Here is a 26,930-nt window from a genome sequence, read left to right as displayed (position 1 = left end):
CCCCCCCTACCAGTAAACTCTATTAAATTTGCCCTGCTCCTCCTCGGCTCCCCAGTTTTCAGTGGTCCCTCATGTAGGCCAGTCGGTGGATCAACCACCAGTGTTCACCCCAATGAAGAGTCCAATTGTATTTTTATGCTCTTTGAAAACAGAGATATATTTGAGAGACAGATGGTTCTATGTGAATAATAATGATGATAATTATAGACATTGAATTGATGTGAGCTGATTGAGCCTGTACATAAATTTATGGTTGAGTTCTGGATGTGTTGTGACGGCTGTTGTGCCATGGTTGGGTTAAGGTTGTGTTTCTGCTGTGATGATGCATTCCTGTACAGCTGTGATCAAAATAAATGTATAAATTAAACCTTACACAACTGTTTAAGCCTGGTTCTGTTAGATCTCATTTGCAAAGTAATTGGCAGAAACCTTTTGTAGGCTCTTTGTCTTCAGCAACCTCAACATGTTTCTATTCAGTCACAGTAGAGTTAGTGAGGTAGGGTTGGGTAAAAAACACTCAAACAATGTTAAGTCAAATGAAGAGTTTATATTCTACAAATATTACATGTAATGGGACATTCCAAGGATACCTCCAATATTATTTAGACTAAATATTTAACATGACAGTTGACAGTTTTAGGCAGAAAAAAAACCCTAAATAAAAAGGATTTGTTTTCTACCAGAATTATAAACCAGGCAGTGTAGAGAAGGAAACAAAATCCGTAATATTTACAGTAGATATAGTTGAACATATAAATGAATGAGTAAATAAAATAAGAAACAGGTGGCCTTTTAAATTCTTAGAAAACAGTATAGGTTTTGGTTGGTAGCCAGTCACTGCTGGACGACATTGGACCTCACTCAGTAGTTATAAAATCCATGCTGCTCACTTTTTTCTCAAACATCGTTGTATGCTGTTGTGCTAAAAAAAATTCACTTAATTACTGTTTAAGTAAAGGGACTAACCCAAACGTATATGGGCAAGTGTGTCAACATTTTGACCACAATGCACCTGCATTAACTGGGTGATATGGCAGATAAGTATAGTCTGTGACTATGCAGGAATAAAGCAATTTGGTATAGCCTATAATGAGAAGTGTTACCATGTTATTGCATATCCAGCAGACTTGTTACAATATTCAGCAGCACCCAAGTTGACAGATAATACCTGCAAGCATTTTCAGGATATCACATTACAAATCACTGTTAAAATACCCTGCCTCCAGTTGAGATATTTTTACATGCAATGTGTACTTGTGACAAAGGCGATGGGCCAGTATGTAGGCCTACATAGCATGGAGTTTTATCCCAAATCCTGCTTAAACAAAATACCGGACCCACCATTGATTGAACACTTACACTTAACAATAGTTGTGTAAAGGGTTGTCTCTTTACACAACAATGTCAAAGCTCTCTACAAATGGGACAAAGATGAATGTAGCCTACACAAAGCTAATTAGGCTGCCACTGTGGGTCTCTCTTTTTACATTATTTTATTTACAAGCAGCTACAAATTTGGGTTCAGGGTTTAAAAGCTATAGGCCAAGTGATCCTGAAACAGTTTAAACTCTTAATATGTTTCTAAAAGTGCTGAATAATATTACTGCCATTTTCTGTTGTTAATTTTCTTAGCAAAACATTTCCCCATTTTAACCAACATACAATGACTGTTATTTTGCTAGCGTTTAAAAACTGCAACTACGATGAAGCTTCCACGTAGCTTCAGTCTCTGGACTTTAGATGTATGGTATGGAAAAAATGAGAAGCAAGGGTGACACTACTTCCTACAACCACAGGTTTAAAAAGGCAGGTATTGTTAGCGAGAGATTCTGCTCATATCTTGCCTCCATTTCCTCCCGTATTGACTGTTGTAATTCACTATTCTCCTCACTCAACAAATTTGTCCTTCACCACCTGCAATGCATTCAAAACACTGCTGCTAGACTTACTAGATCAAACAGGTGCACCCATATCACCCCTCTAATCTCCTCCATTAACTGGCTTCCTGTAACCTACAGGATCCATTTCAAAATTCTCACCACAACCTATAAGGCCCCTGCTTATCTTGCCAACATAATTCACCTACGCACCCCCTCCCGGTCTCTCAGGTCTATCAATCAAAATGTGCTATCCCCGCCACACACTTGTGGAGATAGAGCCTTTAGCACCCACACTCTGGAATGATCTGTCAACCAGCATTAGTTTTGCTGAGAATGTGGACTCTTTTAAGGGACAATTAAATCTTCATGCTAGCCTTTGGGTAACCTATGTATTTTTGGGTAACCTATGTCTTTTATTTATTGATCATTTTATCTGTGTTTATGTTTATACACATTCTAAAGCACTGTGTGACCCTGTCTGTGAAAAGAGCTGTATAAATGCATTTTACTTGCTTACTTACTAAGGCCTACTATAGGCTGAGGCTCGGGCACCGTGGGTTGAATCAGTCCTTTTAGCCTAGGTCTATAGGAAAACGTCCTTCTGGGCTTCGAGTGTTTGAGTTCTGAAACAGTTTTGCACGTTTTATTAGAATGTAACAAATATAATAGGAACATTTTACTGCAAGAGATTGTCATACTTAGGAGTTGAGTTAATGTCAATTGCATCTTTATTAGGCCTAAACCAGAAACATCACCTGATCGCAAAAGTAGTGTTCAGTTTTAGGGTGAAACATAAGTGGAGTACAGCCATTTATTCTTGGAAATGAAGCAAGCACATGGTTGTTAAAGTGACTTCCTGAGGAGGGCGTCAATACGCCTAGGAGAGTCTAAACTGCCATCATTTTACACGAAGAAGAAGATATATGGTAGCTGTTTTGTTCAATGCTAATAAAATCATAGTTGTTTTAGCGTTTTTAAAATAACTAGTTGTTCAGATAATACTGTCCAGTACATCAACGAGGGCCAGATAAGCACATGACATGGCCTGGAACTACTGTAACTATGTGTCCGCTTTTCAAAAAGTCCAATAAACGGATGTAGCTGGCAGTTAGCATGCTAGCAAGCTATGCCCATGGCTATGCCAGGCCAGAAAGGGGAGGGATTACCGTTAGACGGAAGCCGTAGTATATGTTCAGCTTCCCTCTGCTCTCGTGCATTAGTCGTCCGCATGCAGCACAGCACAGCACGGCACGGCACGGCACGGCACGGCACGGCAGGGCAGGGCACGGCAGGGCAGGAGTGATGAACACTCATTTCACACTTCAGTGGTTTCTCCAAACGTTAACCCTGGCATCAAAGACAAACCGTGCTGCCAGTTTATCCGAAAGAAATCTGACCGGTGAGTATTGTGTTGCTAACCTTCATGAGCTAGCTATGCTAACTTAAGTTAGCACGTTGGCTGAACAGCAACACGTGCACAGGTTCTCCAAGGGCCAGAGCTGCCACGTGCTGTTTCCACTTATAAAACGATTAAAATGCTAATTTGGAATATTAACTATGTGTATCTAATAAGGAATCTAACGTTATGACTACATTTATCCACAAAACAAGTCTTTGCTAGGTCGTGTCTCACATTTCAGCCCTAACTTAGTTAAATTTCCTCGCATAAGAATGTGGTGTTGACTAATGGCCTTTTGAATTGGTCGAGGTTATCCCCCACATTGTGTTAACTAACGTTACCTGTTAAAGTGATGTCTGTATTTCAGTAAACTATTAAAATGTCTTTTGATACCTAACGTTACTGTAGTAGGTTTAACATGGGAGTTTGGGAACAGGGACTTGAAAGCATGTGTTTAGCGTCCAAGTTGTGTAGAAACTAAATATAGAAAATGGCTCTAAAGATTTGTAACTGGTGCCGGAATTTATTCATGACCCTTGCCTTTTCTTCCCTCTTTCTAGTTAGCAACATGGAGGCCTGCTGGACCTGATGCCTGCCTGGATGACTTGCATAAAGTAAAAATGCAAGTCGAGGTTGAGATGAAGAAACTGAAAAGAAATTCGCCTTAAAATGGTGCCTATTGGATAAAAGCAGGCGTGAGTTAATCTGCATCTGTTATGCCTTAATATGTAGTGTTATATATATATATATATATATATATATATATATATATAAAATTAATTAAAAACGCGAATGTAATTGTTTGTCTGATTTTTGCCATGCAGTTGAGTGGGGAGACTGAAGGATGGATGCTGCTGTGTTTAAACAGTCAGAAGAACGGAATCACACTGAGTTTGGTTGGTGAGTGCCTGCAGTCATTATGCATTTGAATAACTTGTAGCCTGTGATGACAAAATCAAATAACTTTTCTGACACCTACTATGAGAGCTGTACTCCAGCTCCTGATTCTAACTTCATTCTGAGGCAGTTATCAGTATATTAGTGCTTTCTTGCGTCCATAATTGTAGATTTTCAAACCTTTTCTTTTCTGTTACAGGTAATAATAGGAAGACTCCAAAGTTCTGATGCTGCTGTGTTTTCAGATGGTCCTGAGATCAATCTCTTATTGACCAGGACCTCACTGGGTATGAGAGCTGGTGAGTCCCAGCAGTCATTATGCATTTGAATAACTTGTAGCCTGTGATGATTAAATCAAATAACTTTTCTGACACCTACTATGAGAGCTGTACTCAGCTCCTGATTCTAACTTTATTCTGAGGCTCCTGCAGTAGACATACAGTATGCACATGTTTTATAGTTTGTGAATTAAACAGATTCTCTTTTACAGGTCGCGTCATGACTCCACAAATAAAGAAGTAACTCTGGGATCCTGCTGATGTGATCTAGTTTGTTTTTAATGGTACGTTTGTGTGTTGGTTGCATGTATTTGAGCTCTTGTCTCTTCCTTCTAACTTATCTGAAGCAACAACGATGATATTTCTTTGTCGGACAGAATGTTCTAGTCTGATCTGTATGTGTGTTTTTTCCAGGTTCCTTAAATCAAAAGCCTCATTGGCCAGAAAACTTGCTCCCTGTGCCAATGCAACAAACCTGAATGGAAAAAATGACTATTTAATACGCAGAAAGTAATGGTGTTTTGTATAACCAAGCTATTGCATCAAACTGTCAACTTGTTGAATAAACAGTAATTTGGTTAACCGTTCTCTCACTGGTCTGTACTTGGAAACTGTTGTACTGTTTTTTTTAATGCATTTGATGTATTTTTGCAGAGTATAGCACACTAACTATAATGTGGCTTATAAAGGAAGTTCCTCGATTCTAGCAAGTAGACTTACTTAAAAGATGTTAACAGTATGGTCCAGTGGGCCAGACATGCTTGTCTTAAGGAGTGCGATAACTTGAAAGCACACTCTCCAATTTGTTGACACCATAGGTTTTGAGTGTATATTCACATAAGCTTCTAGTTGCAAATGGAGTTAGGTTATTAGAGGGATGTATCTCTATAACTAGTGTCCTAGTTTTGTAGCTCAAAACTAGGACAACTTTAATCTAGCTGTTATAATTTTAATTTGGAAGACAACTGTTGTCATGACACTTGGCTCCAGATTGTCTTTGAAAGCAGTGTTTCAGCTACGTCATTGCACCTAAAACTGCAACTAAATTTAATTTACCTCGGAACAAGCAATGTTGCAAGACAATGCCAATCAGAAATTAAAAATAAGGATTAGTTCGAGAAGGAGCAGAAAGCATATAGCTTAATTGTTCCTGCCCCTCATTTCATAAAATCAAACCATCACAAAGTAATTGGAGATGAACCTGAGATCAGGGTAGAATCCGGTTTCACACCTCCAGACAAGTCTTTACAGCAAAGGGGACTCACTAATGGGGAACCAGAGACACATTTTGTCCTGTTTTAGATTTCTTTGACAGTTCTAACTTTGCCGGAGGTCTCTGGGGAATCTGCTGTAGCCTATATTGCAGATCTTTTATAGCCTCAACAGAAACCGACATCTCTGGTCATCTGAAATGGTTTTCCCTTTGGCGCGTGTCCTCATTTGCGTGTTTCCTGCCTCTGCTCAGCTTCTGCGCGTGTCCGGATTTCCATACAGGTGCGTCCTCGGCTCCAGCACTCGTTTGACTGTCAAAGCAGGCGGCGCGGCTCCTTTCCTCCGCCCTGCGCATCCCGCATCCAGTCGCTAGCAGAGAGGAGCGCAGGGGAGTGCCCTGCACCGCGGACAGCCGACACACGCACACACAGAGCCTCCTCCTCTTCTTCCTCCTGCACTGAAGCCGGACTCTTCTACCCGAAAAACTACACCGACTCTGAGCGCTTACTGTCGCTGTCGAAGCCCCTTCTGCGTCCTCCATCACCCGGCTGCACACAAATCGACCCGCGTTCCTCTCCGGTAGGCCTGACGGTAAGAGCGGTTGTTTGTGTGGGGGATTCATGCGTTTCTATTGACTTGTAATCCCGATACAAATGCGTTTGAACTGATGTGTCGATGTTTCAACTACACAGTGACCATCTTTACTCACTATGTCCTCCTATATGCTGACGTTTACGTTAATAGAGACCTAATTTAAAAGTAAATGTGTGAACAGCAGCCTAAAATATCCCTGATTGCGGAGTGATGGAGGCTGATGTCACTGTAACACATTTGGAGGTTATTCTAATTAAATGATGAAGGCCATTTCATGGAACAGCTGGCTGCTGGTGAGCCTCAGCAGGGTGGATGCTGGTGGAGAAAACCGGCACCGGGAAGCCGACTTAGATCCGCTACAAGATGAAGATGAAGAGGATGAGGGAGAGACAGATTCCAGTAGAGGGGACTAAAGTGATTGCTGCTCGGTCCGAACTCTCATCTGGGCCCTCTCTCTCTCTCTCTCTCTCCGTCTTCCTGCTCTAATGTGGCCTGAGGCAGGGTGGGGCACACTTTACAATAAGAAGGCTACAAATAAATAAAAAGCAAACCCAGCTAGCGTATTGGCTTTTACATCTCTGGCCCCCACAAAAAAAACAATACACATTTTAGAGTTATCCAATAAAGTGCATTTCGAAAATTACTCTACCTAAGTCCACTGGCAAGAAGCTACAATGAAATTGTATTTAAGTATTCTTATTTACATAGGCCTATGCAAATATACAGTAAGCATACACTCAGTGGCCAGTTTATTAGAAACATCAAGCTAAAACCAATGCAGCCTAATACAATGGTAATTCCCCCATGAAGGTTATAACGTTGGGTGTGTTGTTAAAACTGTTTTAGAGAGGCGTTGACTGAACTGTGATCATTTGAGCTTTGTCTGTTATTTAGCCTATTCTCACTGAAAAATAAATGTGGACAAAATTCTCTGTATGATGCAAGGCAGTACCACAGACTAAACCCTCAAATTATCAGTTGAATCAACACCCCTTTAAAACAAATCTTAACATACACCCTCTGTGAAGGTGGGACTTATTACTTATTACTGTGCGTACATACACACAAACTTTACATTTTTAACATATACAGTCTTTAAATAGTTATATTAATAGCAATTACCTTTACAGCAATACAGACAAAAACTAGTTTTCAGTTGAGCACCAGATGTATATATTAGTCCGCCAGTAGTCTCCCATTACCAGGCCTTTCTCCACAGGTTTAGTCCGCCAGTTAAAATAGTCCCCAAATAAATGGGCTTGTTTATTGAGTAGCGTTTGCTAAAAAACACTACAGTGCTAGAATTACTGAGCATTTTTCTTTAAAATGACAAATATATGTGTGACCTGACTTTACAGATTTAGATGAGCTAAGACATTAATGGTTTTGGTCTTTTTCTGGGATTTCCTGGCAATAAGCCAAGTTACACTGTGTGCCACTAGAGTATTTCTACATGGTGGTATTTCTACTTTTGCTTAAAAGGTTCAACAACTTTTTCCATCAGTTACTTAAAAGACAGGCAAAAACAAATAAGACAACGTCCTTAACTAGTAGAAGTACGGATACTTTAGTAGATTTTTTTGAAAATCTAGTTACATATGGTCTCAATTAATGGGTCGACATGGCAACTATTTTAATATGAATCTGTCCCCTTCCCGCTGGTGTTGAGTGAAGCTCTCCAAAGTGGTGACCATCTGGTCCAACGGTTTGTCAGAAATTGTCAAATCTATCTATCTGAATCTAGAGGGAAAAATATATTTTTGCTTCACAAGTCACAGAAATAGGCTTTATTAAACCAGTTTAAATGTATTCTTATCTGCTTGTTTCTTCTTGATCTTATTAAAACCAATATTTAAATAAAGTGAAGAGAAGCACTCTCCAGAGATGAGGGGTTACGAGTAGACAAAGCGTTATCTTCAGCAGTCCAAACGGTTGGGAACCACTGAAATGTAGCGTCGTCCTGATTGTACCAGAAACGTTGCCAATCATTCTGCTCTATTCTCGTCTTTCCAGAAGTAAAACTTAAATCAGATATCTACTGAGATCAAAGCAGAATTATCATTTTACACAGAAAAAAAGACAACGGCAGAACTTAAATGGCTCTTTTCCAAAACTAACATTTGATTCATTTGGCTTTCCGCTTAAATTTGAATGCGGCATCTGTGTGTCTGAACTCTTAATCTCCTTCCGAGTTTTTGGTTTTTTTAAATCCGTTTTTCTTTTGTGTGAACAGCAGTAGCATCATGGAGGAGTTAGACGTCCCACAGATGAGGAGAGAAGTGGAAAGCCTTCAGTATCAGCTGGCAATCAACAGGGAGAAATCCTCCATCACGGTTACTGAGTGAGTGTGTCTCTCTCTCACTCTGTCACACACACACACACACACACACACACACGCACACACACGCACACACACGCTCACACACTTACAGTGTGCTATTTGTTTTATAGGCTGGTGAAGTGGATCGAGGGTTGTGTTTGTGAAGATCCCTTTCTGAACCCTGAGCTGATGAGAGCCAACCCCTGGGTGGAGAAGGGCAAGTGTGTGATCCTCTAATGGTCACACATACTCACACACACACACACACACACACACATATATATATACATAGACTCACAATCACGGATGCATTTAAACTAAAGAATCATGCACTCCCACACAGTCACGCTGCACTAACTCACCCGTTCTCTCTCTTCCTCTCTCTCTCACTCACACACACATACATACACACACACACACACGCATTATTGCTATAATCATGTTTATTTATTAAGAGACTCCTGAATGCTTTTAATTTATGTGAAGACTACTTTGTGTGTGTGTGTGTGTGTGTGTGTGTGTGTGAGTGTGCAGCACTGAGTAGCTTTCTAGAAGTTTGTTTTAATGGACTGCTGAGAAATGTTAAACCACGCGTTTTTATTGGCTCTTTACACTGTCAAATCAAAATAAAGATTTAAGTAAAGTTCAAAATAAAGTTTTGAATTTAGAAGCTGGATTTTTGATTTATTTATATGATGCTTACATATAACATACAGGCAGGTGTGTGTGTGTGTGTTACAGTAGTTCTCTGATGCAGACATTTCGTCTGACAGCATTGGACATGCCCTCGTTGAACCGGAACCACACGTCACTGTTGCCCACTGCCGTTCCCATAGAAACAACCTCACACAATTCACCTACAGAGAGGGAAAGATCATTTTTAGGAGCTTTTTTTCCTTAAAAAAAAATCAGAAACAGGTTTATTGCCAAGTAGGTTTGCAAAAACGCAATGATCTAACTTAACAACAAATGTGATTAAAAAGCAAAAAAAGTTAACTAAATCTGTTTTTTTAAAGTACTATACATGAAGTTTAATACACTACAAAAAGCCTCTAAAGTGGCCACATGACCAGTGCTCATAAGATTATTCATTTCATCAAACAGGTAATTGAAGGGGAACGAGACTATTAAATCCTGAATCAATTCATCTGCCGATTGTTTTCTCAATGAATTGATTGGTCTATAAAATGTCAGAAATCACAATTTTCCCAACGCCCAGTGTCACGTCTTCAGATTGCTTGCTTTGTCTCAAAAGACATTCAGTTCATTTTCATAGACGAGTAAGAAAACCAGCAAATACGTACAGTCTGAAACCAGTGGGTTTCTGTTTGTAGTTTAAAGCATGACTCAAACCAGAAATGATCTAAACTGTTACTGAATAACTTGATCAACTAATGGATTCAGCTGTAGTTTAATCCTATGAAGTGAAAACAAATAATTACTTCCCCAATGGGAGGATTTGCAGCTCTCTTATGTAATTAGAAAACCTGAATTCCTTCAGTGTTTTTTCCAGTTCCACCTTCTCATCAGCTTCACCCAGGGAACAGGAGAAAGAAACCTTATTTTCTTGACATTTTATAAACTGAAACGTTAATTGAAGAATCAATAATGAAAATTGAAATGAAAGGATTTTTTTCACCCTGTTTGAAGGACAGTGTTACATTGTGTGAGAGATTATTTGCTCCAAGTGAGAATGTTACGTGTGAAATTGAACTCTACAGCAGGCTTCATGCCAATGTTGTTCTAAATTAAAAAAACAAAAACTAACTTGCGTAACGCAAGCCGATCTACTTTTCCATGTTGACTAGAGCATTAAAATGAGAAGAGAAAAAAAGTGCAATTAATTGAGATTAATTGCAAGTTAACTATGACATTATATGCGATTAAATATTTTAATTGTTTGACAGCACTATTTCCATGACATCATCCCTCAATGCAAATCAAACTAGCTATTAGGCTAACCAGGGTATGGGACAATGTGGGGGGCGGGGGCTATTTTAATTTCAAAGGCCAAGGGAACTTTATCAGGATGCATAGTGTCATGATCCATAAATAACTGGCCTTTACAAATCCAAATCTGCACACTTCTATGGGAATTTAACATAAGTGTGTATACTCATGCCCCCTCTATTTTAAGGAAGAAAATTGGAGCCCTTAAAGGTTGGAATTTTCCTAATTCTTTTTAATTAAGGCATTAAGATCAATTTCCAAAAGATGATTTGTTTTATTTTAGTCAACTTTAGCATGGGTTCATAAACTTATGAGCACCACTGTATACCTCAAAATATCAATTTATTCAGAGACCCAGAGTCCTGTTTATCAGCGACTTTACTCCACTCAGTGCATAATAGGAATGAAGGTTTGATCCTCTCTAGCAACCACAGTCTCACTCGCCACGTTTCACAAAACATTGGTCGCTTCAAAGTTGCAGATACATCCCAGGACTCTCATGCTTAGGCAAGTATGTTGTCTGCTTTGATTAATGAAACATGTCAACCTTAACCGGAGCGCTGTGCCTGTTTTAGTCAGCTGAACCCTGTTGTTCCTGCTATGACCTATAATACGACCTTTCCATCCTGATTACTCTGCTGATCAATTTCTAGAATGCGGTGCTTTCAGGCAGATAATGGGATTTTAATGGGAACACTTTTCCACAAACACTGAGCACTGAATCTGGGCCACTGTTAACACAATTGAAAAGGTATAGGTGTTTGTGCAAGGCATGTTTTGAGTCACAGTTACAGCTATTATCTACCTGCACTCATCCAGCCAGCAAAATAAGACTTCAAAAATAATAGATTTAAAATGAGTCCTTTCACTGAATATTTGTAAAAAGCCGTTTTTCCTCCAAGTTGAAAGGAACAAGTGGTTGTAACCCTTTATGTTTACGCAGTATATGAGAAATACTGCATCTAAACAAAAGTCTATTACTGCATATTAGTCATAGAGGAATATTAATACGGGTTTTTCTAAGTTGTTTGCACTTTAACCCTGCAAGCTAAACTGGAAAACACTATTCTGAAAATACTTACGTGCCCAGGTGGCCGTGTTGAGAACAAGCTAAACAATTCTGCAAATGTGCCATTTTGGCAGACCAAACCACGTTAACTTCTTTGCTAACTTTTATCACGTTTCTGGAGTAACAATGAATCTCTAACAGTAGCAGCAAACTAAGCCATTTAGCCAGAAATATACATTGTCAAATATGACAATTGCTTGTTTTATATGGTGGTGTCCAAATATATGAAGGAAGCTGTAGATCAGGTCGTGTCCCGCCTTTTATGTTGCCGATAGAAATATGATAATACCAACATAATGGAGGGAAAATGCAGGTGCTGTTGACAGTTTAGATCTTCTCCCTGCAGTGTACCACACGCCAGCTCTAAATCGGTATCGTTGCGTAACAGTGTCAGTCGTTACCTCTGGTGCGTTTGGACCTGAAGTGCCTTCAGGCATGTTTCCCTGAACCGCCCGGGTTCTCAAAGGGTTTGAATAAATTAACCCATATGTCACATAGCAAAGTCTCTACAGCAGTGATTCTTAAAGTGGGGCCTGTGTAAGGTTTTCAGATTCAGTCATTTAAATAATCCTGATAACATTTTTCTTTCCCAAAAAGGTTTAATAGTTCAACAGATTATATTTTAAATCTGTAATAGTTCATGGGTTACAATCTAATCTAACAACTCTATAACTCTTAGAAACTGTTTAAGACATGTCTGATATTTGTTTCTTATAATTTCTCTGGTGTTAACTGAGACTAGGGAAAATAATTAAATAATTAAATAAATACGCTACGCCAAATTATACCCAAGGACAAATATCTGGTATATCCTCGTATACCCTTCTGATATATACTCTATCTTCTAAGGGATCCGAAACAGAGAACCTCTGTTCTGTCTACTGTACCTGTCTCTGAAGTGGTCTGCAGTCTCTGAGGTTTTGGGGCAACAGTTCGACCGAAGAAATCCAACTCGGGCTGCAAAACACAGAGTGCCGCGGAGGAAGACGTTAATATAAAAGTTTCTGAAACACTGTCCTCAATAAGCGGGTCCTCACACACACACCTCATTAGCCTGATTTCTTAGTTTCACCATTAGGGATTGTATCCCAGCGGCTTGTCATTATCCTCTTTTTTTTTTGTCCCCAAAGAAGATGGTCAGGGCCGACATATGCCGGCTCCACCTATAGGCCTCCACACATACAACTATAGGAAGCTCAATACTGGTAGAAAGACAGTGCTACTTCCATACAAGGTGCTTACATAATTACAGAAACACATGAGAACCATCTAGAAATGGCTGCCTCTAAAGACTCGCCTTGTAAAAAGATGGGCACTTGATGAGCAGCAGAGAACAACACCCTGCAGCTTCGAGCATGAAGCCTACACAATGAACTGCTACTCATCCTGTGGTGGCTTTTTTTTTTTTTTTAATTCATGAAGGTATGTACTTGTATTTATCGTATTGTGTGGACAAAACTCCTTTCCCACAGTCAAATGATGTAGATTCGCCTCCCAATGTGTAGATAAAAGGTAAACCATCACTTTTTTTGAGGTTTCAGTCTTTGTTTCCGGTTAGGGTTGGGATTAGGTGAGTACTGGTTGTGGTGTGGGTGTCGTGGTTTGTCTCACCCTGGTCTCCACTGTGGTCTGTTTGACGATGTTCTCCAGCCTCTGTTGATGGTTCCTCACTGGATTGGGACCAGCTCTCTTTTTTTTGTCCTCTTTGTGCTTCATAAAGACACGGCACATTATAAATACTTTAGATTATTAACTGACACGCACACACGATGAGCTGATGATCCACAGGCTGTAGAGTATATCAGTCTCACCACAACAGGGTTTCGTTGCAGCATCAGTTGCTCCGCTCTCCTCATCTTCTCCTGCTCCATCTCTCTGCTGATGGTTTGTTTGGCCTGATACGTCAGCTGGCGGCGCGGAGGAAGACCCGGAAACCTCACGACCTCCTCAACACGCCTGCAAACATATACACATACTAAGTAGGGGTGGGGTGAAGAAATCGATACAGCATCACATTGCGATATTTTCTGTGGCAATACTGAATCGATACACAGATGCAAAGTATCATCCTTTTATTATATATGTGTTGGTCAGTTTGCCTACTTGACTAATCTAATTTGCAGCAATACAATTTAAGTGAGATTAGCAAACAGAGACATGTATCTTTTTAGATGAAACAGATGTTGGCAAAGTTCCCTTTTGAGGACATAATTTGAAATTGGGAATAAATAATAAAATAATAAAATTGCCCTATATCGCAGAATACTGCAATATGTTTAAAATCACAAGTATATTGTATCATGACATAAGTATCATGATGATATCGTATTGTAAGGCCTCTGGTGATTCCCACCCCTAATACTGAGTAAATATTTTTACACAAACCACAAGAGACACACACATCGTTGAAACACAAACACTCATAACAGTGTGTAGCTTGTTAGATGTGTAGCAGTGTGAAGCTCGTTAGACACATACAGTAGGCTTTAATCTATAGCCACACAAGGATGGACTGGTTTCCCTTCATATTTAAATCATTCAGTCATAAACTGTGGAAAAATAAGTCCATAGGTTTATTTGAATTGTCCTCTTTTGTGTCTTTTCATGTCGGACAAAAAAGTATATCTTAGAGATAAATGTGCGGCAACTCATTTTTATTTTTCCCAATGCATTAGCACTTCTACTTTGCAGGACAAACAATAAGGTTCAGTTAGCATAACACTAACATTGTCAACTGTGAAGTATTTATTTTAAATGTTTGGGGTTGTATTGATTCTTACTAATGACGCCAGATCATGCGCTTAAGAGTAGCGAGACTTGAGTCCATGCCATTTGATTTATACTAACACAGGCTTCCTCCATTGGTGCTCCATTTAGGTTTTCTAGAATAAAACCATGAATTTGTCATTCTCTAAAACCTTAATCCTCTTACAGCTGATCTCCATCTCTCTCTCAGACACACACACAGTGCATACCAGTAAACTCCACGCGGGACATAAATAAGATAACACCAGTCTTTGTGACTGTGAGCTATTTATTGCAAGTTATCACTATAAAATATCAGCATTGTTATTGTCAGAACTTGTCAAACTCTAATGGAGCTGCTTGATAGGCTCAACTCCTCCTTTACCATGATAGATTACTTGCTATATAGCTTATATTTTTTTGCAACTTTTGTTTTTTATTTTGAATATTCTTTGGATCTCCTTTTACGGCTATTAATTCCACTCAGAAATAATATTCTTTACAAGGGGTCATAACAATTACACGCTTTTATGTATATTGTCAAGTCCACAGGACATTATGTTCAGAAGTACAATAAATAAAAATAATAAACGTTGAAAACAAACAGAACAAACATCAACTTAAAACAAAACATGGGTTGTATACAAGTTCACCTGGCAGATCTAATCAGAGTTACTTATAACGGTCCTCCATCACCGTCATTAATGGTGCCCATCTTTCAATGAAAAGTTCCCTCTGTAATCTCAGCGAATATGTAATGTTTTCCACAGCATAAATATTCCTTAACATTGTTAGCTATATAGCTTATATTAAGTAGTCTAACCTCCGGCTAACACAATTACAGTATCAGTATATAGTAGTTTAGTTATTAAAGCACAGACAACCATATCACTGATAATATATGAATCAATATTTTACTAATAGTTACGTACAATTTATCAAGCTAACAGATATCTTTGCGTGGACAGTGTTGAGACGAACGGTGAGGTCAGAGCAGCCGGTGATCTCGGACAGACAATCCTCCGCAGTTACTCATCAGCTGGGAACTCGGTGTGCTGCGGCCACACACCGTTTATCAGCACACACTGCCATGACACACAGCTGAAGTTCAAGTTCCCTGAACGTCTCTCCCAACCCACAGCCTTCAAAACCAGGCTACATTAAGAATTCTGCCAAACTCTAACCAATCAACAACAGTGTCCAAAAAAAGAACCGTCCAATCAAATAACCCTGTTGAGACTGTGGGCGTCTCCGCTGTCTGTGATGTTTATAATGTTTATATACACAATCCAAGTCTTTATCCATGAGGTATCAGAGTGAGGTGTTGTGGTGAGCCAGAGACGGCAGGTACAGGAAGTTGTAGACCAGTAGCAGCAGCAGTAGAGCCAACACTAGAGGCAGGCACCAGTCATTGGTGACCAGCACCTTGTCACAGCGAACCTGCAGGAAGGAGCTCCTCTGGGCCCCTGGCTGCTTCTTAATCTCGGTCTGCATGGCTCAGCTAGTTAACAACCAAGACTAGACTAACTGCTATCCTCAGTAGTCACAAAAGTAAAACGGTCCAAAGAACAAAGGTCTCCCAAGTTGAAGCATTTGCACCAAAGCCTGCTGAGTTCTTCTTGCGCCTTTCAGTTTTTGTTTCAATATTTCAGAGCATCTCCTGCTGTCCCTAAACTCCTGTCCTCCTAAATGTTACTGCTCTGTTTCTCCATGTGTACCCCACCGGTGGGGCTTTGCAGTTCGTAACTCTGCTCCCACAGCATTACAATCAAACACACCTAACAGGCGTTAAGGGGATTACTCTCTAAGCCACCATGCAGAGAACCACAGAGCAGTGACCTTCAACACCTCAGAAACACACATCGGCCCAGCATGTGTTCACATGCAATATACAGTTGCGTGCAGGGGTGTGTGTGTGTGTGTGTGTCCGCGTGTACTCACGGCTCCAGCATGTATGTGTACTGCCCCTCTGGCGTGCGGTCCTGCCTGTAGGAGAGGTTGTATGCGAGCATGGTGTTGATCAGCTCACACATCTGCTCCTTCTCTCTGCTGCTGAACAGCTGTGGATTCACCTGAAACAAACACAGAGGATTTGTTATTACTGTCACTGAAAGTTTTGCCGACATTTTATGGAATGCATTTAACTCACAGGCTTCATTCAACAGCTTTCACCATTTTCAATATTTGGTAAAATACACTCCCTGACGCATTTTTTAGGTACACATATTCATTTGAATAGAGCTTATACAAATGTTCTGTCACACAGAAGATTATAGTGCTCAGTTTTTGTTGACACTGTCGGAGGAATCAAAGCTGCAGTACATGAGAGTAAGCTGGGTTGGATGGCATTAGATTTTAGAGGTGTACCTAATAAATTGACCACTGAGTGTAAAACTGGGGACAGCAAGGACTGGATGTTACTAATTGCTTAAATGCAGTGCCATAGGAAAACAAATTGGCATGGCTCTATTGGTGTTGGTATCAACATAGCCTTGTCTAATTGGCATTACTCGTTTAACAGATGCAGGGCTGCAAAGCCTGGGATCCCAGTTCCCACGTTTACACACAGACACAGGTTTACATACAGGCCGTAGTTTGGGACAGATGATGTCGAGGAGCAGCGTGAGAATATCAAGGGACAGGCTGAGCTGGCTGATCCTCGTTCTGATGCATGCTGGGATGTCAGCCAACATGGTGGCCAAAGCGTTCCTGCTGCTGAGGAGTCGGGTGGAGGCCTGGAGAGGACAAGACCAGAGAGAACACAATCATCTCTGCTTTTATCTAGACTTTCCACACCTTAAGCATCTCATGTTTGTTTCTATTGAACCCCCATTTTATTTGTCTCCATTCTATATAATTTGCCATTTCTTCAGTTTTTCTATGTGAAAAACTCACTGTATTGCGTGGATACGTACCTCATGCTGGCTGTGCGGATAGCTGATGCGGGGCACGTGTGTGTGGGCAAACAGGAAGTGGAATGTGACTGACAGGAAGGGCAGGTATCTCATTAGGGTGAAATTCTGGCCGTGCATAATCACGTGGTTCAAGCGGTCTGAGAACGACAGCCAATCGAGAGCCTCACACACACTCTGCAGGTTGGGGTCCCTCACACGCATGGACAGATAATTATCATACAGACCCTGAGGAAAAGAGACAGATGTTCAACCTGATATCAGAGACACCTAAGACATTATAATGCAGTGTTGTTTCAGAATATTTTAATTTAACTTCTGCTAGCAAAGCATGGGTTAGTGTAATGTATGTGTCCTTTTCCGTAAACTGTGATTAAAGGGACATTTTGAGAATGTGTGTTATTACCTGAGAAACCTTCTCATACTCTCCACTAGATGAAGCCAAGTGTAGAATGTGCTCAAACCTCTGAGCTCCACCGCCTGAACCTGGAGCCCCATCAAACTCCTCACCAATACGTTTCCTGAAAGCCCAAATGTGAATGTTTTGTCATGTAACATGTAGTTAGTGAGTCAGGACCCAAGAGGCAGAGAGAGGTAACAGATGAGACAGTAAGGTTGTATTTAACCCTCCTGTCTTCGGGTCAAATTTGACCCATTTTCAAGGAGTGTGTATTTCGGAAAACTGTGTCTTTCAACTAAATTTCCTAAAATGAACATGGATGGTTCTATAAAACGCTTCTCAAGTAAAATGAAGGATCAGTTCGCTACTTTCATTAAATTGAGTGTTTTATTCAATTTTATAGCATATTTCTGCATCTTCAACTCTAACATTAGGGTAAAATAATGTGGAAAAAAAAATTACAAGTAATAAATCAGTCAACCAAAATTACAAAAAAGCAACAAAGATATAAAAGAAAGCGTGAAAAACGTTGAAAAAACTCAAACAAATTCAACAAAAAGTGCCAGAAGCTGGGAAAAAAATTACTATTTACTACTACTACTTATTTTGTAGGAAAATGTGGTAACATTTCTTTAGCCGGGAGGAGAACACAAGGGTTGAGATCATGTCATCTTGGATTTGAACGTGTAAACAGCTCATGTTTGCCGCCCTCTTACACATCCAATATACCTGCTGAGCCTTTTAAGTGTGCTTATGGTTTTACTTTCTAGTAATGAACGTGGCCTTGTTTCATTCATGCCCACAGATCTAAATACAAAATAATTGCATGTCACAGACAGCAGAAACAGGCTTGTGACTACAATGAAGCTCTTTGTTTTCTTGTTTTGAATAGATTACAACAGGATTTCTGCAGAGTTCACTAAGTAAAGACCTTTTAACACCACAAAGAATGGCATGTAATACTTGTTTCATGATCATACAGTCCAGCTAAAGTATGTAAGATATCAATGAAAACCATTAGGGATGATGAAACTTATTATTATTCACACTTTTGTTTGATTTTCCCAGCAGTATATAACAATAATTCCTAATAATATCTTGAAACACAACTTGGACAAGCAGCAGAGAATGGATAAATTAAAAATAATTATCCAAATGTATCCAATAAAACAACACATTTTTGTCTCATTTTTGTCTTTTACATAAGGTCAGGAGGTCTGGGAATTTAAACTCACATTCAAAAACATTTGTATAACTAACATTACTGCAGCATTCTAGAAAAAAATATTTTTTAAACTTTGTAAAATATTTAATATTTTTTAACGTCCTTTTTTTAAGGAAACTGACATCAATACTTTAAAACTTTTCAAGACCTACGGGTACCCTGACCAGTTTAGCTTCAATTCTCTGCTGGTGTTAACAGTAAATATAAACTTAGAAAACAGTCCTGTATCTAACCCTTACCCGAACAATGCAGGGACTCTGGCCTTTGCATTGTTGCGGTAGCACCAATCTCTTGTTCTTTTGCAGAACAATTGCTTCATTTCTACATTTTTGACTAAACTTAAACTTTGTCTGCCTTTAGTAAATCTAGCGGTTTTCTGAAAAGGTCTCAGCATCTAGAAAATACAGCAAAACATTCATAATGGCATGACAGACTCCAAGAAGAACTGTGGCAGGACATACTGTACCGTTTTGTACGTTGTAACTGGAAGATTTGCTGCCACAGGTGGAATAAGCCTTTGTTCTGGTCCTTCTGCCCCACAGAGATGCACTGGATGGTTTTTGTGCTCAGCTGCTTGTGGCCGCGACGGTGGAGGAACTGTGCAAACAAGAACACATATTGTAATATAACTGTTGCATGAGCAGTGATATACAAACAGACTTTCCTTAACAGTGCTGCCACCCACCTGTAGTGTGTTGATGCAAGACCTAATGTCATTGTCAGTCTTCTCACACAGTGAAATCAGAGTGCCTGTGTCTGTCTTCATCCCTTGCTGGAGTGAAATCTGCAAATAAAAACTCGACGTAAACCTGGATTGTTGGTGTGTTCACAAAATATTTTTGTACCCTTATGTGCGATATCGTGTGTGTGTGTGTGTGTGTGTGTGTGTGTGTGCGTGTGCGTGTGTTGACCTCTGCCAGTCTCTGTGCAAGGCGAGAAGGCTGAGTCTGAGGGAAAACTAGGAGGAAGGCCTGCTGCCTGAGAGGTCTGAGAGCTGGAACATAACTAAAAGGAAAGGAATCAAAGAACACTCAATATCCACAAGTAAGACAATGTATATATTTAGCAAAGACCATAAAGTTTTAAGAAAAATCTACTATTTCCACTTTGTTGAACTGTTAAACACCACGGCCTCTCTTACAGGTCGTTACAGATGCATATGATTGGTCGAAGCAGGATGGACTCCTTCTTTTTTTTCTTCTTCGCAGTTTCTGTACCAGCATCCCCGCCGTGGCCTTCTTTTCTGTTCAGAGTTGCTAACAGGATGTTGATGGCGGCCTGTCACACACCAAAGATAAAGAAAAGATGAAAACACATTAAAAAATATCACAGGAGTGCATTAACATGGTTATTTCTTCCTTTGTTGTCCACAACATACCGCAGGTGCGCCGTCAATCTCATCAATAATGAGGCAGTTTGGCCGCTCATTGGCTCCCAAAACTGACTTCATCTGTGTTGCTGTTGTGATGCGTTTTTGGAACACCTCTGCACTGCGATCGTCACTGCAGAAACATCAACACAGTAACTGAGGTCACGACAGGGCGCCTACTTTTTTACTATCACTGGGTGAGTTTTAAATTAGGTTTGTCTAACCTGGCATTGATTTCCACCACATTGTACCCAGCATGCTTTGCTATGACATGGGCCAGGGTGGTCTTCCCCAAACCTGGAGGACCAGACAACAATGCCACCTAGAGAAAGACCAAAATAAATGATATTTGGTACTATAGAACAAGTTTAGGTCTTTAAACTGAGAGTGTAATGACAGGAGTATGCAGGTGCGTTATAACCTTATATTTGGGTCGTTTGTACTGGTCCAGCTCAGCCTCCAGTAGCTCCTCAGTCACCTCAATCTTGCTCTTAAAGCGATTTGGATTCTGATTGACTTGATTGGGTTTGAATGAGTTCTGGTTGGGAGCCTGTCTGTCAAACCGGGCAGGGCGGGACTTCCTCTCTCTTCCAAACACAACGGTGTCCCAAAGTTTCAACCACTTGAGCAGACAGCGGTTGGTAAACTAAGATCAAACAGTCACACACAGCCGGCATCAGTATGGGATACATGGGCTTATCAATACTAAAAAGGGGTTTCATTCACTTTATGTAGACCTTGAGTTACACAGAAACACAAAATGTCCCATACATCATCACTGAGAAGCTCTGTGTAGTGTCGGGGAGAGTATCGGTCAACCCAGAGTCGAGAGGTTTGGCCCTCTGTTTCTTCGGGATTATCATTCTCTTCATCTTCTCTGCTTTCGGGCGGAACGTGCACATCGTTCACACTGCTGGAATGTGACGCAAATTCAAAAAGGAAAATCAAAAACCCTCGTACTGCTGCATGTAATCAGATTGTTGATGTGGCGGTGTGAGAGAGACGGGTGGTGAGTTACCTGGCCAGCAGATCTGCAAGACGCTGAGATTCTTCTACAGCCTGCTGGTGGCGCTGCACGATTTCAAAGAGACAACAAATCCTCATACTGTTGTGCAATGAATTTACTATATACACATTTCAAAATATAGGATGTCTAAAAAACATAGTACAAGTACATCCATAGCTTAAGTACATTACACAAAGTGTGTAACTCTTATATTTGATTTCAGTGTAGGGCTGGGCAATATATATCGATATTATTTTGATATAGCGATGCGATACTACATATCATATATCTTAGATTTAGAGTATCATAATATCGTAATATGGCTTAGGTTTAGTCTATTTCATGGTTTTAAAGGCCGCGTGACTGTGAGGTGATGTCACTTCTGAACTTACCAGACTGTTCTATTATTTCCCTTTAACCACTTAGTCATTATCTATATTTATCTGAAATCTAATTGTGAAGATGTTTTGTTAAAGCAGCAGTTGTCAAACATTAAATATCATCGCAATATCAAGATATTTTGTCAACAATATGTGATGTGCTTAAATTATTAGCTTATATCATATTTTTGCCCAAATTAATGAATGTATGAATAATTTAAAGTTATGGATGCCATTGTATAAATACATCAACATTTTTTGCTCGCTTGGGTATGCATTGTTTTGTATCAGACGACAATATAACAATCATGCTTTATTTGGCTGCAGATCCAATAAATACTTTGTTTCAAAATGACTGTGATATTCTCTGTATTTGGCTGATCATGAAAATGTTGGAATTTATGGAAATTGATTATTCTTTTAGCGTGTGTGATTACTGAAAAATCAACAGTGTGTTCCTGTGCAAGCTATTTGGCAGATTATACACAAACAAGAGCGGCCTGGTCACTCACCCTCTCTGCCTGTTGATCTCTCAACACATCTATTGGCACTGACAGCAGCCCCAGTGAACCATGGGAGTTTGGTACCAGTCTCAAGTCCACTACCTGAAGACACACCGGTAAACGCAAAGAAATGAATGTACAGAAGTACAATATAACACACATAGGCAGAGGACCCTGAAGGTGTGTGTGCTTACAGTAAATCAGGATTTAGGAAAAGATGCTGCCCAAAATGTTTCATCAGCATCATTCAACATGGTTTCACCTTTGACCGTGCGTCTTCTGTTTGTTTGAGGTAGACCCGGCTCCCTGATGAGTCTGTCACACTGATGTACTCGCCGTCTAAAGGAGGCCGCCTCAGCACATGCCGCGATGCTGACGCCGCCGTGAGAGGCCGCCTGGGCGTCTCTGGGATTGTGGCAAAGCCACTGATATCCAACACGGCTGGGGTAGACCTAAAACACACAAACATGTTCAGAAGTCGGTTTTTTTTCTTCTTTACAATAATAAATATGTTGTTCAATCTATGAAATTTGAATAATGATAAATGCCACATCACATGTTTCAATATAGGCCAATGTTATGTCTTTAAATTCCTACTTTTTGTCTAAGCGACAATCAAAAAAGAAAATGGTATTCAAATGACTATCATAATAAATAAAAAAAACTAAAAATCCTCAGATTTGACATTCTGTATTAAGCAACTGTTTGATATTTGAATTTGATACATTGTCTGAATTATTAATCTAAATACCACAATTCTCATCAATTGATTTTCTGTCAGTCAAATGATTGGCTAAATCATTTCAGTACTGAAACAAGGAGTGCCTGAAAAGCACTAGAATGCAAAAGATTGTTTAAAGAGCTCAAAAAAATAAAGTACTGGACATAAAAGGACAAAACTTCAATGGAATAGAACAAAAAGATGATTTAATACTCAGTCTACACAGGTGACGTGTCACCAGCTGCAGTTCTCCCTCAGGCAAGTAAGTGCTTTTGTGTATCTATAAATAGTAACCTTGTGATGTATTGCTTGTCGCTGCCTTATATTTGTTTGTGATTTGAGTATTTAGAGAAATGGGGTTTTTTTTTTTGTTAAATGCCTTCCTATTGCTTATTTTGTTAAACCTTTTGGGCTTTTGATAAAAATGTTCTACATTCTAAAAAATGCACCAGATATAAAACCAAGTATTTAGTGTAAAAAGACCTAATGCACAAAATGTTTGCTCAATATAGATGTCTCCTTTTCCCTCACCACCTCCCAGGATATTAACTGTTTCCCCTATCCGCTCATAGTATGTATGATACCAGCCCATCCATCTCTCCTACCTGAAGGTGTCGGGGGGAGCATACTGATCTGGAGAGGACGGCGGTGAGATGTCATCCCTCTGTGACGGGGCTTTGCTCTCTTCAGTCTGCGGTGATTTGAAAAGTTGCTTGGCGACTCCTGCATCCTGCTTCTGCCGCTTTGCCTTTGGGGCTGCCAGGGCAAAGCCAGATTTAAGTTACAAACTTACAACATCAAGCAAACACAACAAGGCCATAATGGACACAGTACTCTCGTGCTGAACTCACTGATGGGCTGATCCTCCAGCAGATGCTCTATGTCAGAAATGTCGCCTCCTGGACCCTGCTTCTGACGTTTCTCTGGCTTGAAAGATTCCTCTAAGCCATTCAAGAATAAACATACAAATTTAATCAATGCTGAAGTGATTAGTTGGTATTCAGAAATTTCTCCAGTGTGGGATTAATAAAGTCTATTTTATCTTAACACAATCAATAGAAAAATGTACAACATTGTGATCTTTAAGTCATTTACCAAGAAAACATAATGCCAAACATTCACTAGATCCAGCTTCTCCTGTGAGGTTTTGCTTTGGTTTTGTAATATTCTGTTTCAAAAATTTATTAGGTTTGGCTTTGGTACTGTCAGTAAAATCAAAAAATCAAAAATCAAAAAAATGCATTTATTGATCACACTTTGGGTTCTGGGACTGGTGGAGCTGCTCTGCTGCTACTTGGGCTACCTTGTGCTGTTGCCTCATTGTTATTTTTGTTTTTTTGTGGGTTTTATGTGGCTTCTTATGAACGTTTGGTACTTTTATCACAACCTAATGCTGTTTTTACTGAGAGGACTGCTTATGATCCCAGTTGTTTGGCTTGTATGCCACTCCACACCAGCGGGCCAGAAAACTATGCCGACCGCGCTCCTGAACATCCAAATCCAAATAATCATGTCATTAAATATTCTGATGACAGTGCAATTTTATCTCTGCTGAAAAATAACTGGGACCCGTCTGAATACTTTATGGAAATCCAAGTTCTTGAATTGGTGCGATGGTAACCACCTTGTTCTTAACGTTTCCAAGACTGAAGAGATGTTTTTTGTCGCTCTGGGTGTTGGTCATCCACAACCGAACCATCACTCAGGCCCACTCAGACAAATATCTCGGTGTTTATACTGACGAGTCACTAACCTGGAGCACACATCTCGACAGTCTCTGTTGCAGACTGCAGCAACGGTTGCCTTTCTTACGCCATATGCAAATTCATGGCGTCAAGTAAAAAATGTGTGTTGATGATGTTTGATCAAGCAGTCCTGGAGAGCTTGGTCAGGTACGGCATTACAGCTTGGTTTGGCAACCTCCCTGTGCAGTTAAACACTAAAACGTTACAATTTATTCTTCATTCTGCCTAGAAGATCGGTTGTGTTTAAGAGCACTTATCCATGCAAAGTATTAATGGACGGGCTTCTTTGTCTTCCTCTTCTTGACGATATAGATTTGTAAATGCTGTACTTGTTATATCTCTTTTAATTTATTTAATTGAGTAATGTTTAACGAATGCACTGCAAGCCACCATGTTGGGATTAATACACCATCAGGAACATAGTACTGTCTGTTGTATTGTATTGTCCAGTATCTGTACATGCTGTCTGTGTTAAGTTGTTTTTACTATCACTGCAGCATGGGTTAAGTGCCCAAGACAAATTTCCCACAATGTGGGACAATAAATTTAATGTTAAATAAATGTTTCCAAAAATGCTTAATTTTTAATTTTAGCAAAAAATCCAAAAGCTTCCCAAGGATATGTCAGGCTGACTTTGGATTCACATAAAATCAAACTTATGATGACGCATTTCATCACCCGGCCTGTGGGCCATGACAAAAAAACGTGAATGACACAGATTTAAAATTATATAGAGACTAAGATGCCAAATACAAGTTATTTCTTTTTTTAAAAAAGACTATAAAATAAATAACTAATTAAAGTGTGAGGTGTGTGGACAGGTTGAATATATCTATCTGATAAAATTGTGCAGCCATAAAAAAACATGGAATATTGGATGTTAATTGTTCTTTTCATGTACCCATTATGTAGCATGGTAAGAAACTAAAGCAAACTGGAGTTAAGGCGTTAATCATCTTAATCATACTGCAAAATTTTACCTGCATGACTAATGATCCACAACTTTATCTACTAAAATGAGTGCCAAGTTTAGTCCGCCATAGTGTTGTTTGCCCTTTCCCCAGAATAGCTAGGCGTTGTTACCATAGATTGTATATTCAATAATATCAATATTACCAGTCTATGGTTGTAACGTTAGCCTTTTATATACAGTCCATGCAGGTGTAGCCAGACACACACAACAGGTCAAACAGAGACAGAGGTACGTGTGTGTGTGTATTTCTACGTAGGTTTATGTGGAAGTTACGCTCACAGGTCAGTAGCTAAGTGGTTCGGTGAATACATTACATTTTAACGAGGCTGTTTGGGAACAGGCATTAAAGGTGCTGTTAAAGTTTGTTAGTTGACGTTAGTTCCTCACCCTCCATATCCGCCATAGCTTCCAACTCATCGGCAAACTGGGCCTCGAAGTCGTCCTGTATCTCAAACAGTTCGTCATATTCGTCCATATTGGCTCGGAAAAGTACACGACACAACCAGAGACACGGTAATGTGTTAAACACACTTTACACGTTAATATTTATTTCGATATTTGTGCAGTCGCTGTAACAGAGCCAGAGCCCTTGAAGTTTCCCGGCAATTTTTGTTGTGATGTGTATTACTTCCGGGTAAAGCTAATTTCTCGTCTTCTGATTGGTTATTCATTTATTTCTCGACTCCCATCATGCACCGTATAGCGACATTTTAAAAATCAAAGTTTGGCCTGAAGGTGGCGCCAGAGGAAAGACCATGTTTATATCTTACTGTAATGCGGTAATTGTGCATGCAAACACTTATACATGAAAATAGACAGTAAGCATGTCTTTGTCCCACTATTCTGATAACACTATTGACATAATGATAATTTTCATGTAGGCTACTGGAATGAAGAATGTTCAAACTTTTGGAATAGCAAACAAGCAATGCAAGTAATTCCCAACTTAAATTATTCTAAACGACTTACATTAGGACAAACACATATCTTTACTATATTTGCTCTTCACGTACACATTTATACTCCTGTCCATACTGTATACATCTCCCCTATAGAGTATTTATACTTACACTACTTCCCATACTTTGTGCTTTATTCTGTATTTTTTTCACTTTATATTTTTATAACTGTTGCATATGTTTATAAGTTACGTATATATTTGTGTATTCATATTCCTCACTGTCTACTATATATATTACCATGATACATTGGCCCGATACTGCTTTTTCCACCTCTGGTAAGATGCATTTTATTGTGTTAGTACTCTGTGTAATGACATTAAAGTTAATATAATCTAAAATTGCAAATCTTGACTTTTTAAAGATAGGTTTTTCTTGCACACAAAATTCTTT

General features: G+C 39.6%; 3 protein-coding genes, 1 long non-coding RNA gene and 2 other non-coding genes across 12 annotated transcripts in view; 5 read left to right on the top strand and 1 right to left on the bottom strand.

The window, feature by feature from the left end:
• LOC117954064 (caskin-1-like) overlaps nucleotides 1-372 on the top strand; it is a 31,104-nt gene extending 30,732 nt beyond the window's left edge. For all 3 annotated transcript variants that reach the window (XM_034887548.1, XM_034887539.1, XM_034887557.1), the window contains one exon: nucleotides 1-372. This exon is cut by the window's left edge and continues 1,602 nt beyond it. The gene's annotated coding sequence lies outside the window, so the exon portion shown is untranslated.
• Nucleotides 373-4,104: 3,732 nt separating this feature from the next.
• On the top strand, nucleotides 4,105-5,036 carry LOC117954311. The gene is made up of 3 exons (XR_004658795.1): nucleotides 4,105-4,475; nucleotides 4,667-4,738; nucleotides 4,869-5,036. It is a non-coding gene; the product is annotated as an uncharacterized LOC117954311 (long non-coding RNA).
• Nucleotides 4,218-4,306, top strand: LOC117937805. The gene has a single exon (XR_004655254.1). It is a non-coding gene; the product is annotated as a small nucleolar RNA SNORD60 (small nucleolar RNA).
• Nucleotides 4,514-4,601, top strand: LOC117937800. Its single transcript, XR_004655252.1, has one exon. It is a non-coding gene; the product is annotated as a small nucleolar RNA SNORD60 (small nucleolar RNA).
• Nucleotides 5,037-5,872: 836 nt separating the features above from the next.
• LOC117954285 (guanine nucleotide-binding protein G(I)/G(S)/G(O) subunit gamma-13-like) overlaps nucleotides 5,873-26,930 on the top strand; it is a 24,360-nt gene continuing 3,302 nt past the window's right edge. Inside the window, exons 1-4 of one of the 5 annotated variants that reach the window (XM_034888001.1) lie at nucleotides 5,873-6,257; nucleotides 8,494-8,601; nucleotides 8,712-8,835; nucleotides 8,972-9,189. In XM_034888001.1, the coding sequence (XP_034743892.1) occupies nucleotides 8,504-8,601; nucleotides 8,712-8,817 (204 nt within the window). In that variant the 5' untranslated portion in view covers nucleotides 5,873-6,257; nucleotides 8,494-8,503 and the 3' untranslated portion in view covers nucleotides 8,818-8,835; nucleotides 8,972-9,189. Of the gene's footprint in view, nucleotides 6,258-8,493; nucleotides 8,602-8,711; nucleotides 8,893-8,965; nucleotides 9,190-26,930 lie in introns of those variants that run through there. The other 4 variants (XM_034887975.1, XM_034887995.1, XM_034887985.1 and 1 more) reach the window with 4 other exon arrangements.
• On the bottom strand, nucleotides 9,145-26,209 carry chtf18 (CTF18, chromosome transmission fidelity factor 18 homolog (S. cerevisiae)). Its single transcript, XM_034887600.1, has 22 exons — nucleotides 25,966-26,209; nucleotides 23,712-23,801; nucleotides 23,466-23,616; nucleotides 22,402-22,591; nucleotides 22,149-22,241; nucleotides 21,269-21,321; nucleotides 21,022-21,163; nucleotides 20,672-20,896; nucleotides 20,475-20,572; nucleotides 20,260-20,383; nucleotides 20,023-20,159; nucleotides 19,793-19,886; nucleotides 19,567-19,665; nucleotides 19,348-19,478; nucleotides 17,663-17,777; nucleotides 17,260-17,484; nucleotides 16,930-17,079; nucleotides 16,286-16,416; nucleotides 13,411-13,555; nucleotides 13,211-13,309; nucleotides 12,487-12,556; nucleotides 9,145-9,437 (listed from the first exon to the last, which is right to left on the bottom strand). The coding sequence occupies exons 1-22, from the start codon at nucleotides 26,051-26,053 to the stop codon at nucleotides 9,316-9,318; spliced, it is 2,772 nt and encodes a 923-aa protein (XP_034743491.1). The 5' UTR covers nucleotides 26,054-26,209; the 3' UTR covers nucleotides 9,145-9,315.

This window comes from Etheostoma cragini, chromosome 2 (genome assembly GCF_013103735.1).
Source record: "Etheostoma cragini isolate CJK2018 chromosome 2, CSU_Ecrag_1.0, whole genome shotgun sequence".
NCBI classification, from domain to species: domain Eukaryota; kingdom Metazoa; phylum Chordata; class Actinopteri; order Perciformes; family Percidae; genus Etheostoma; species Etheostoma cragini.
This window is presented reverse-complemented; position numbering and strand designations above follow the sequence as displayed.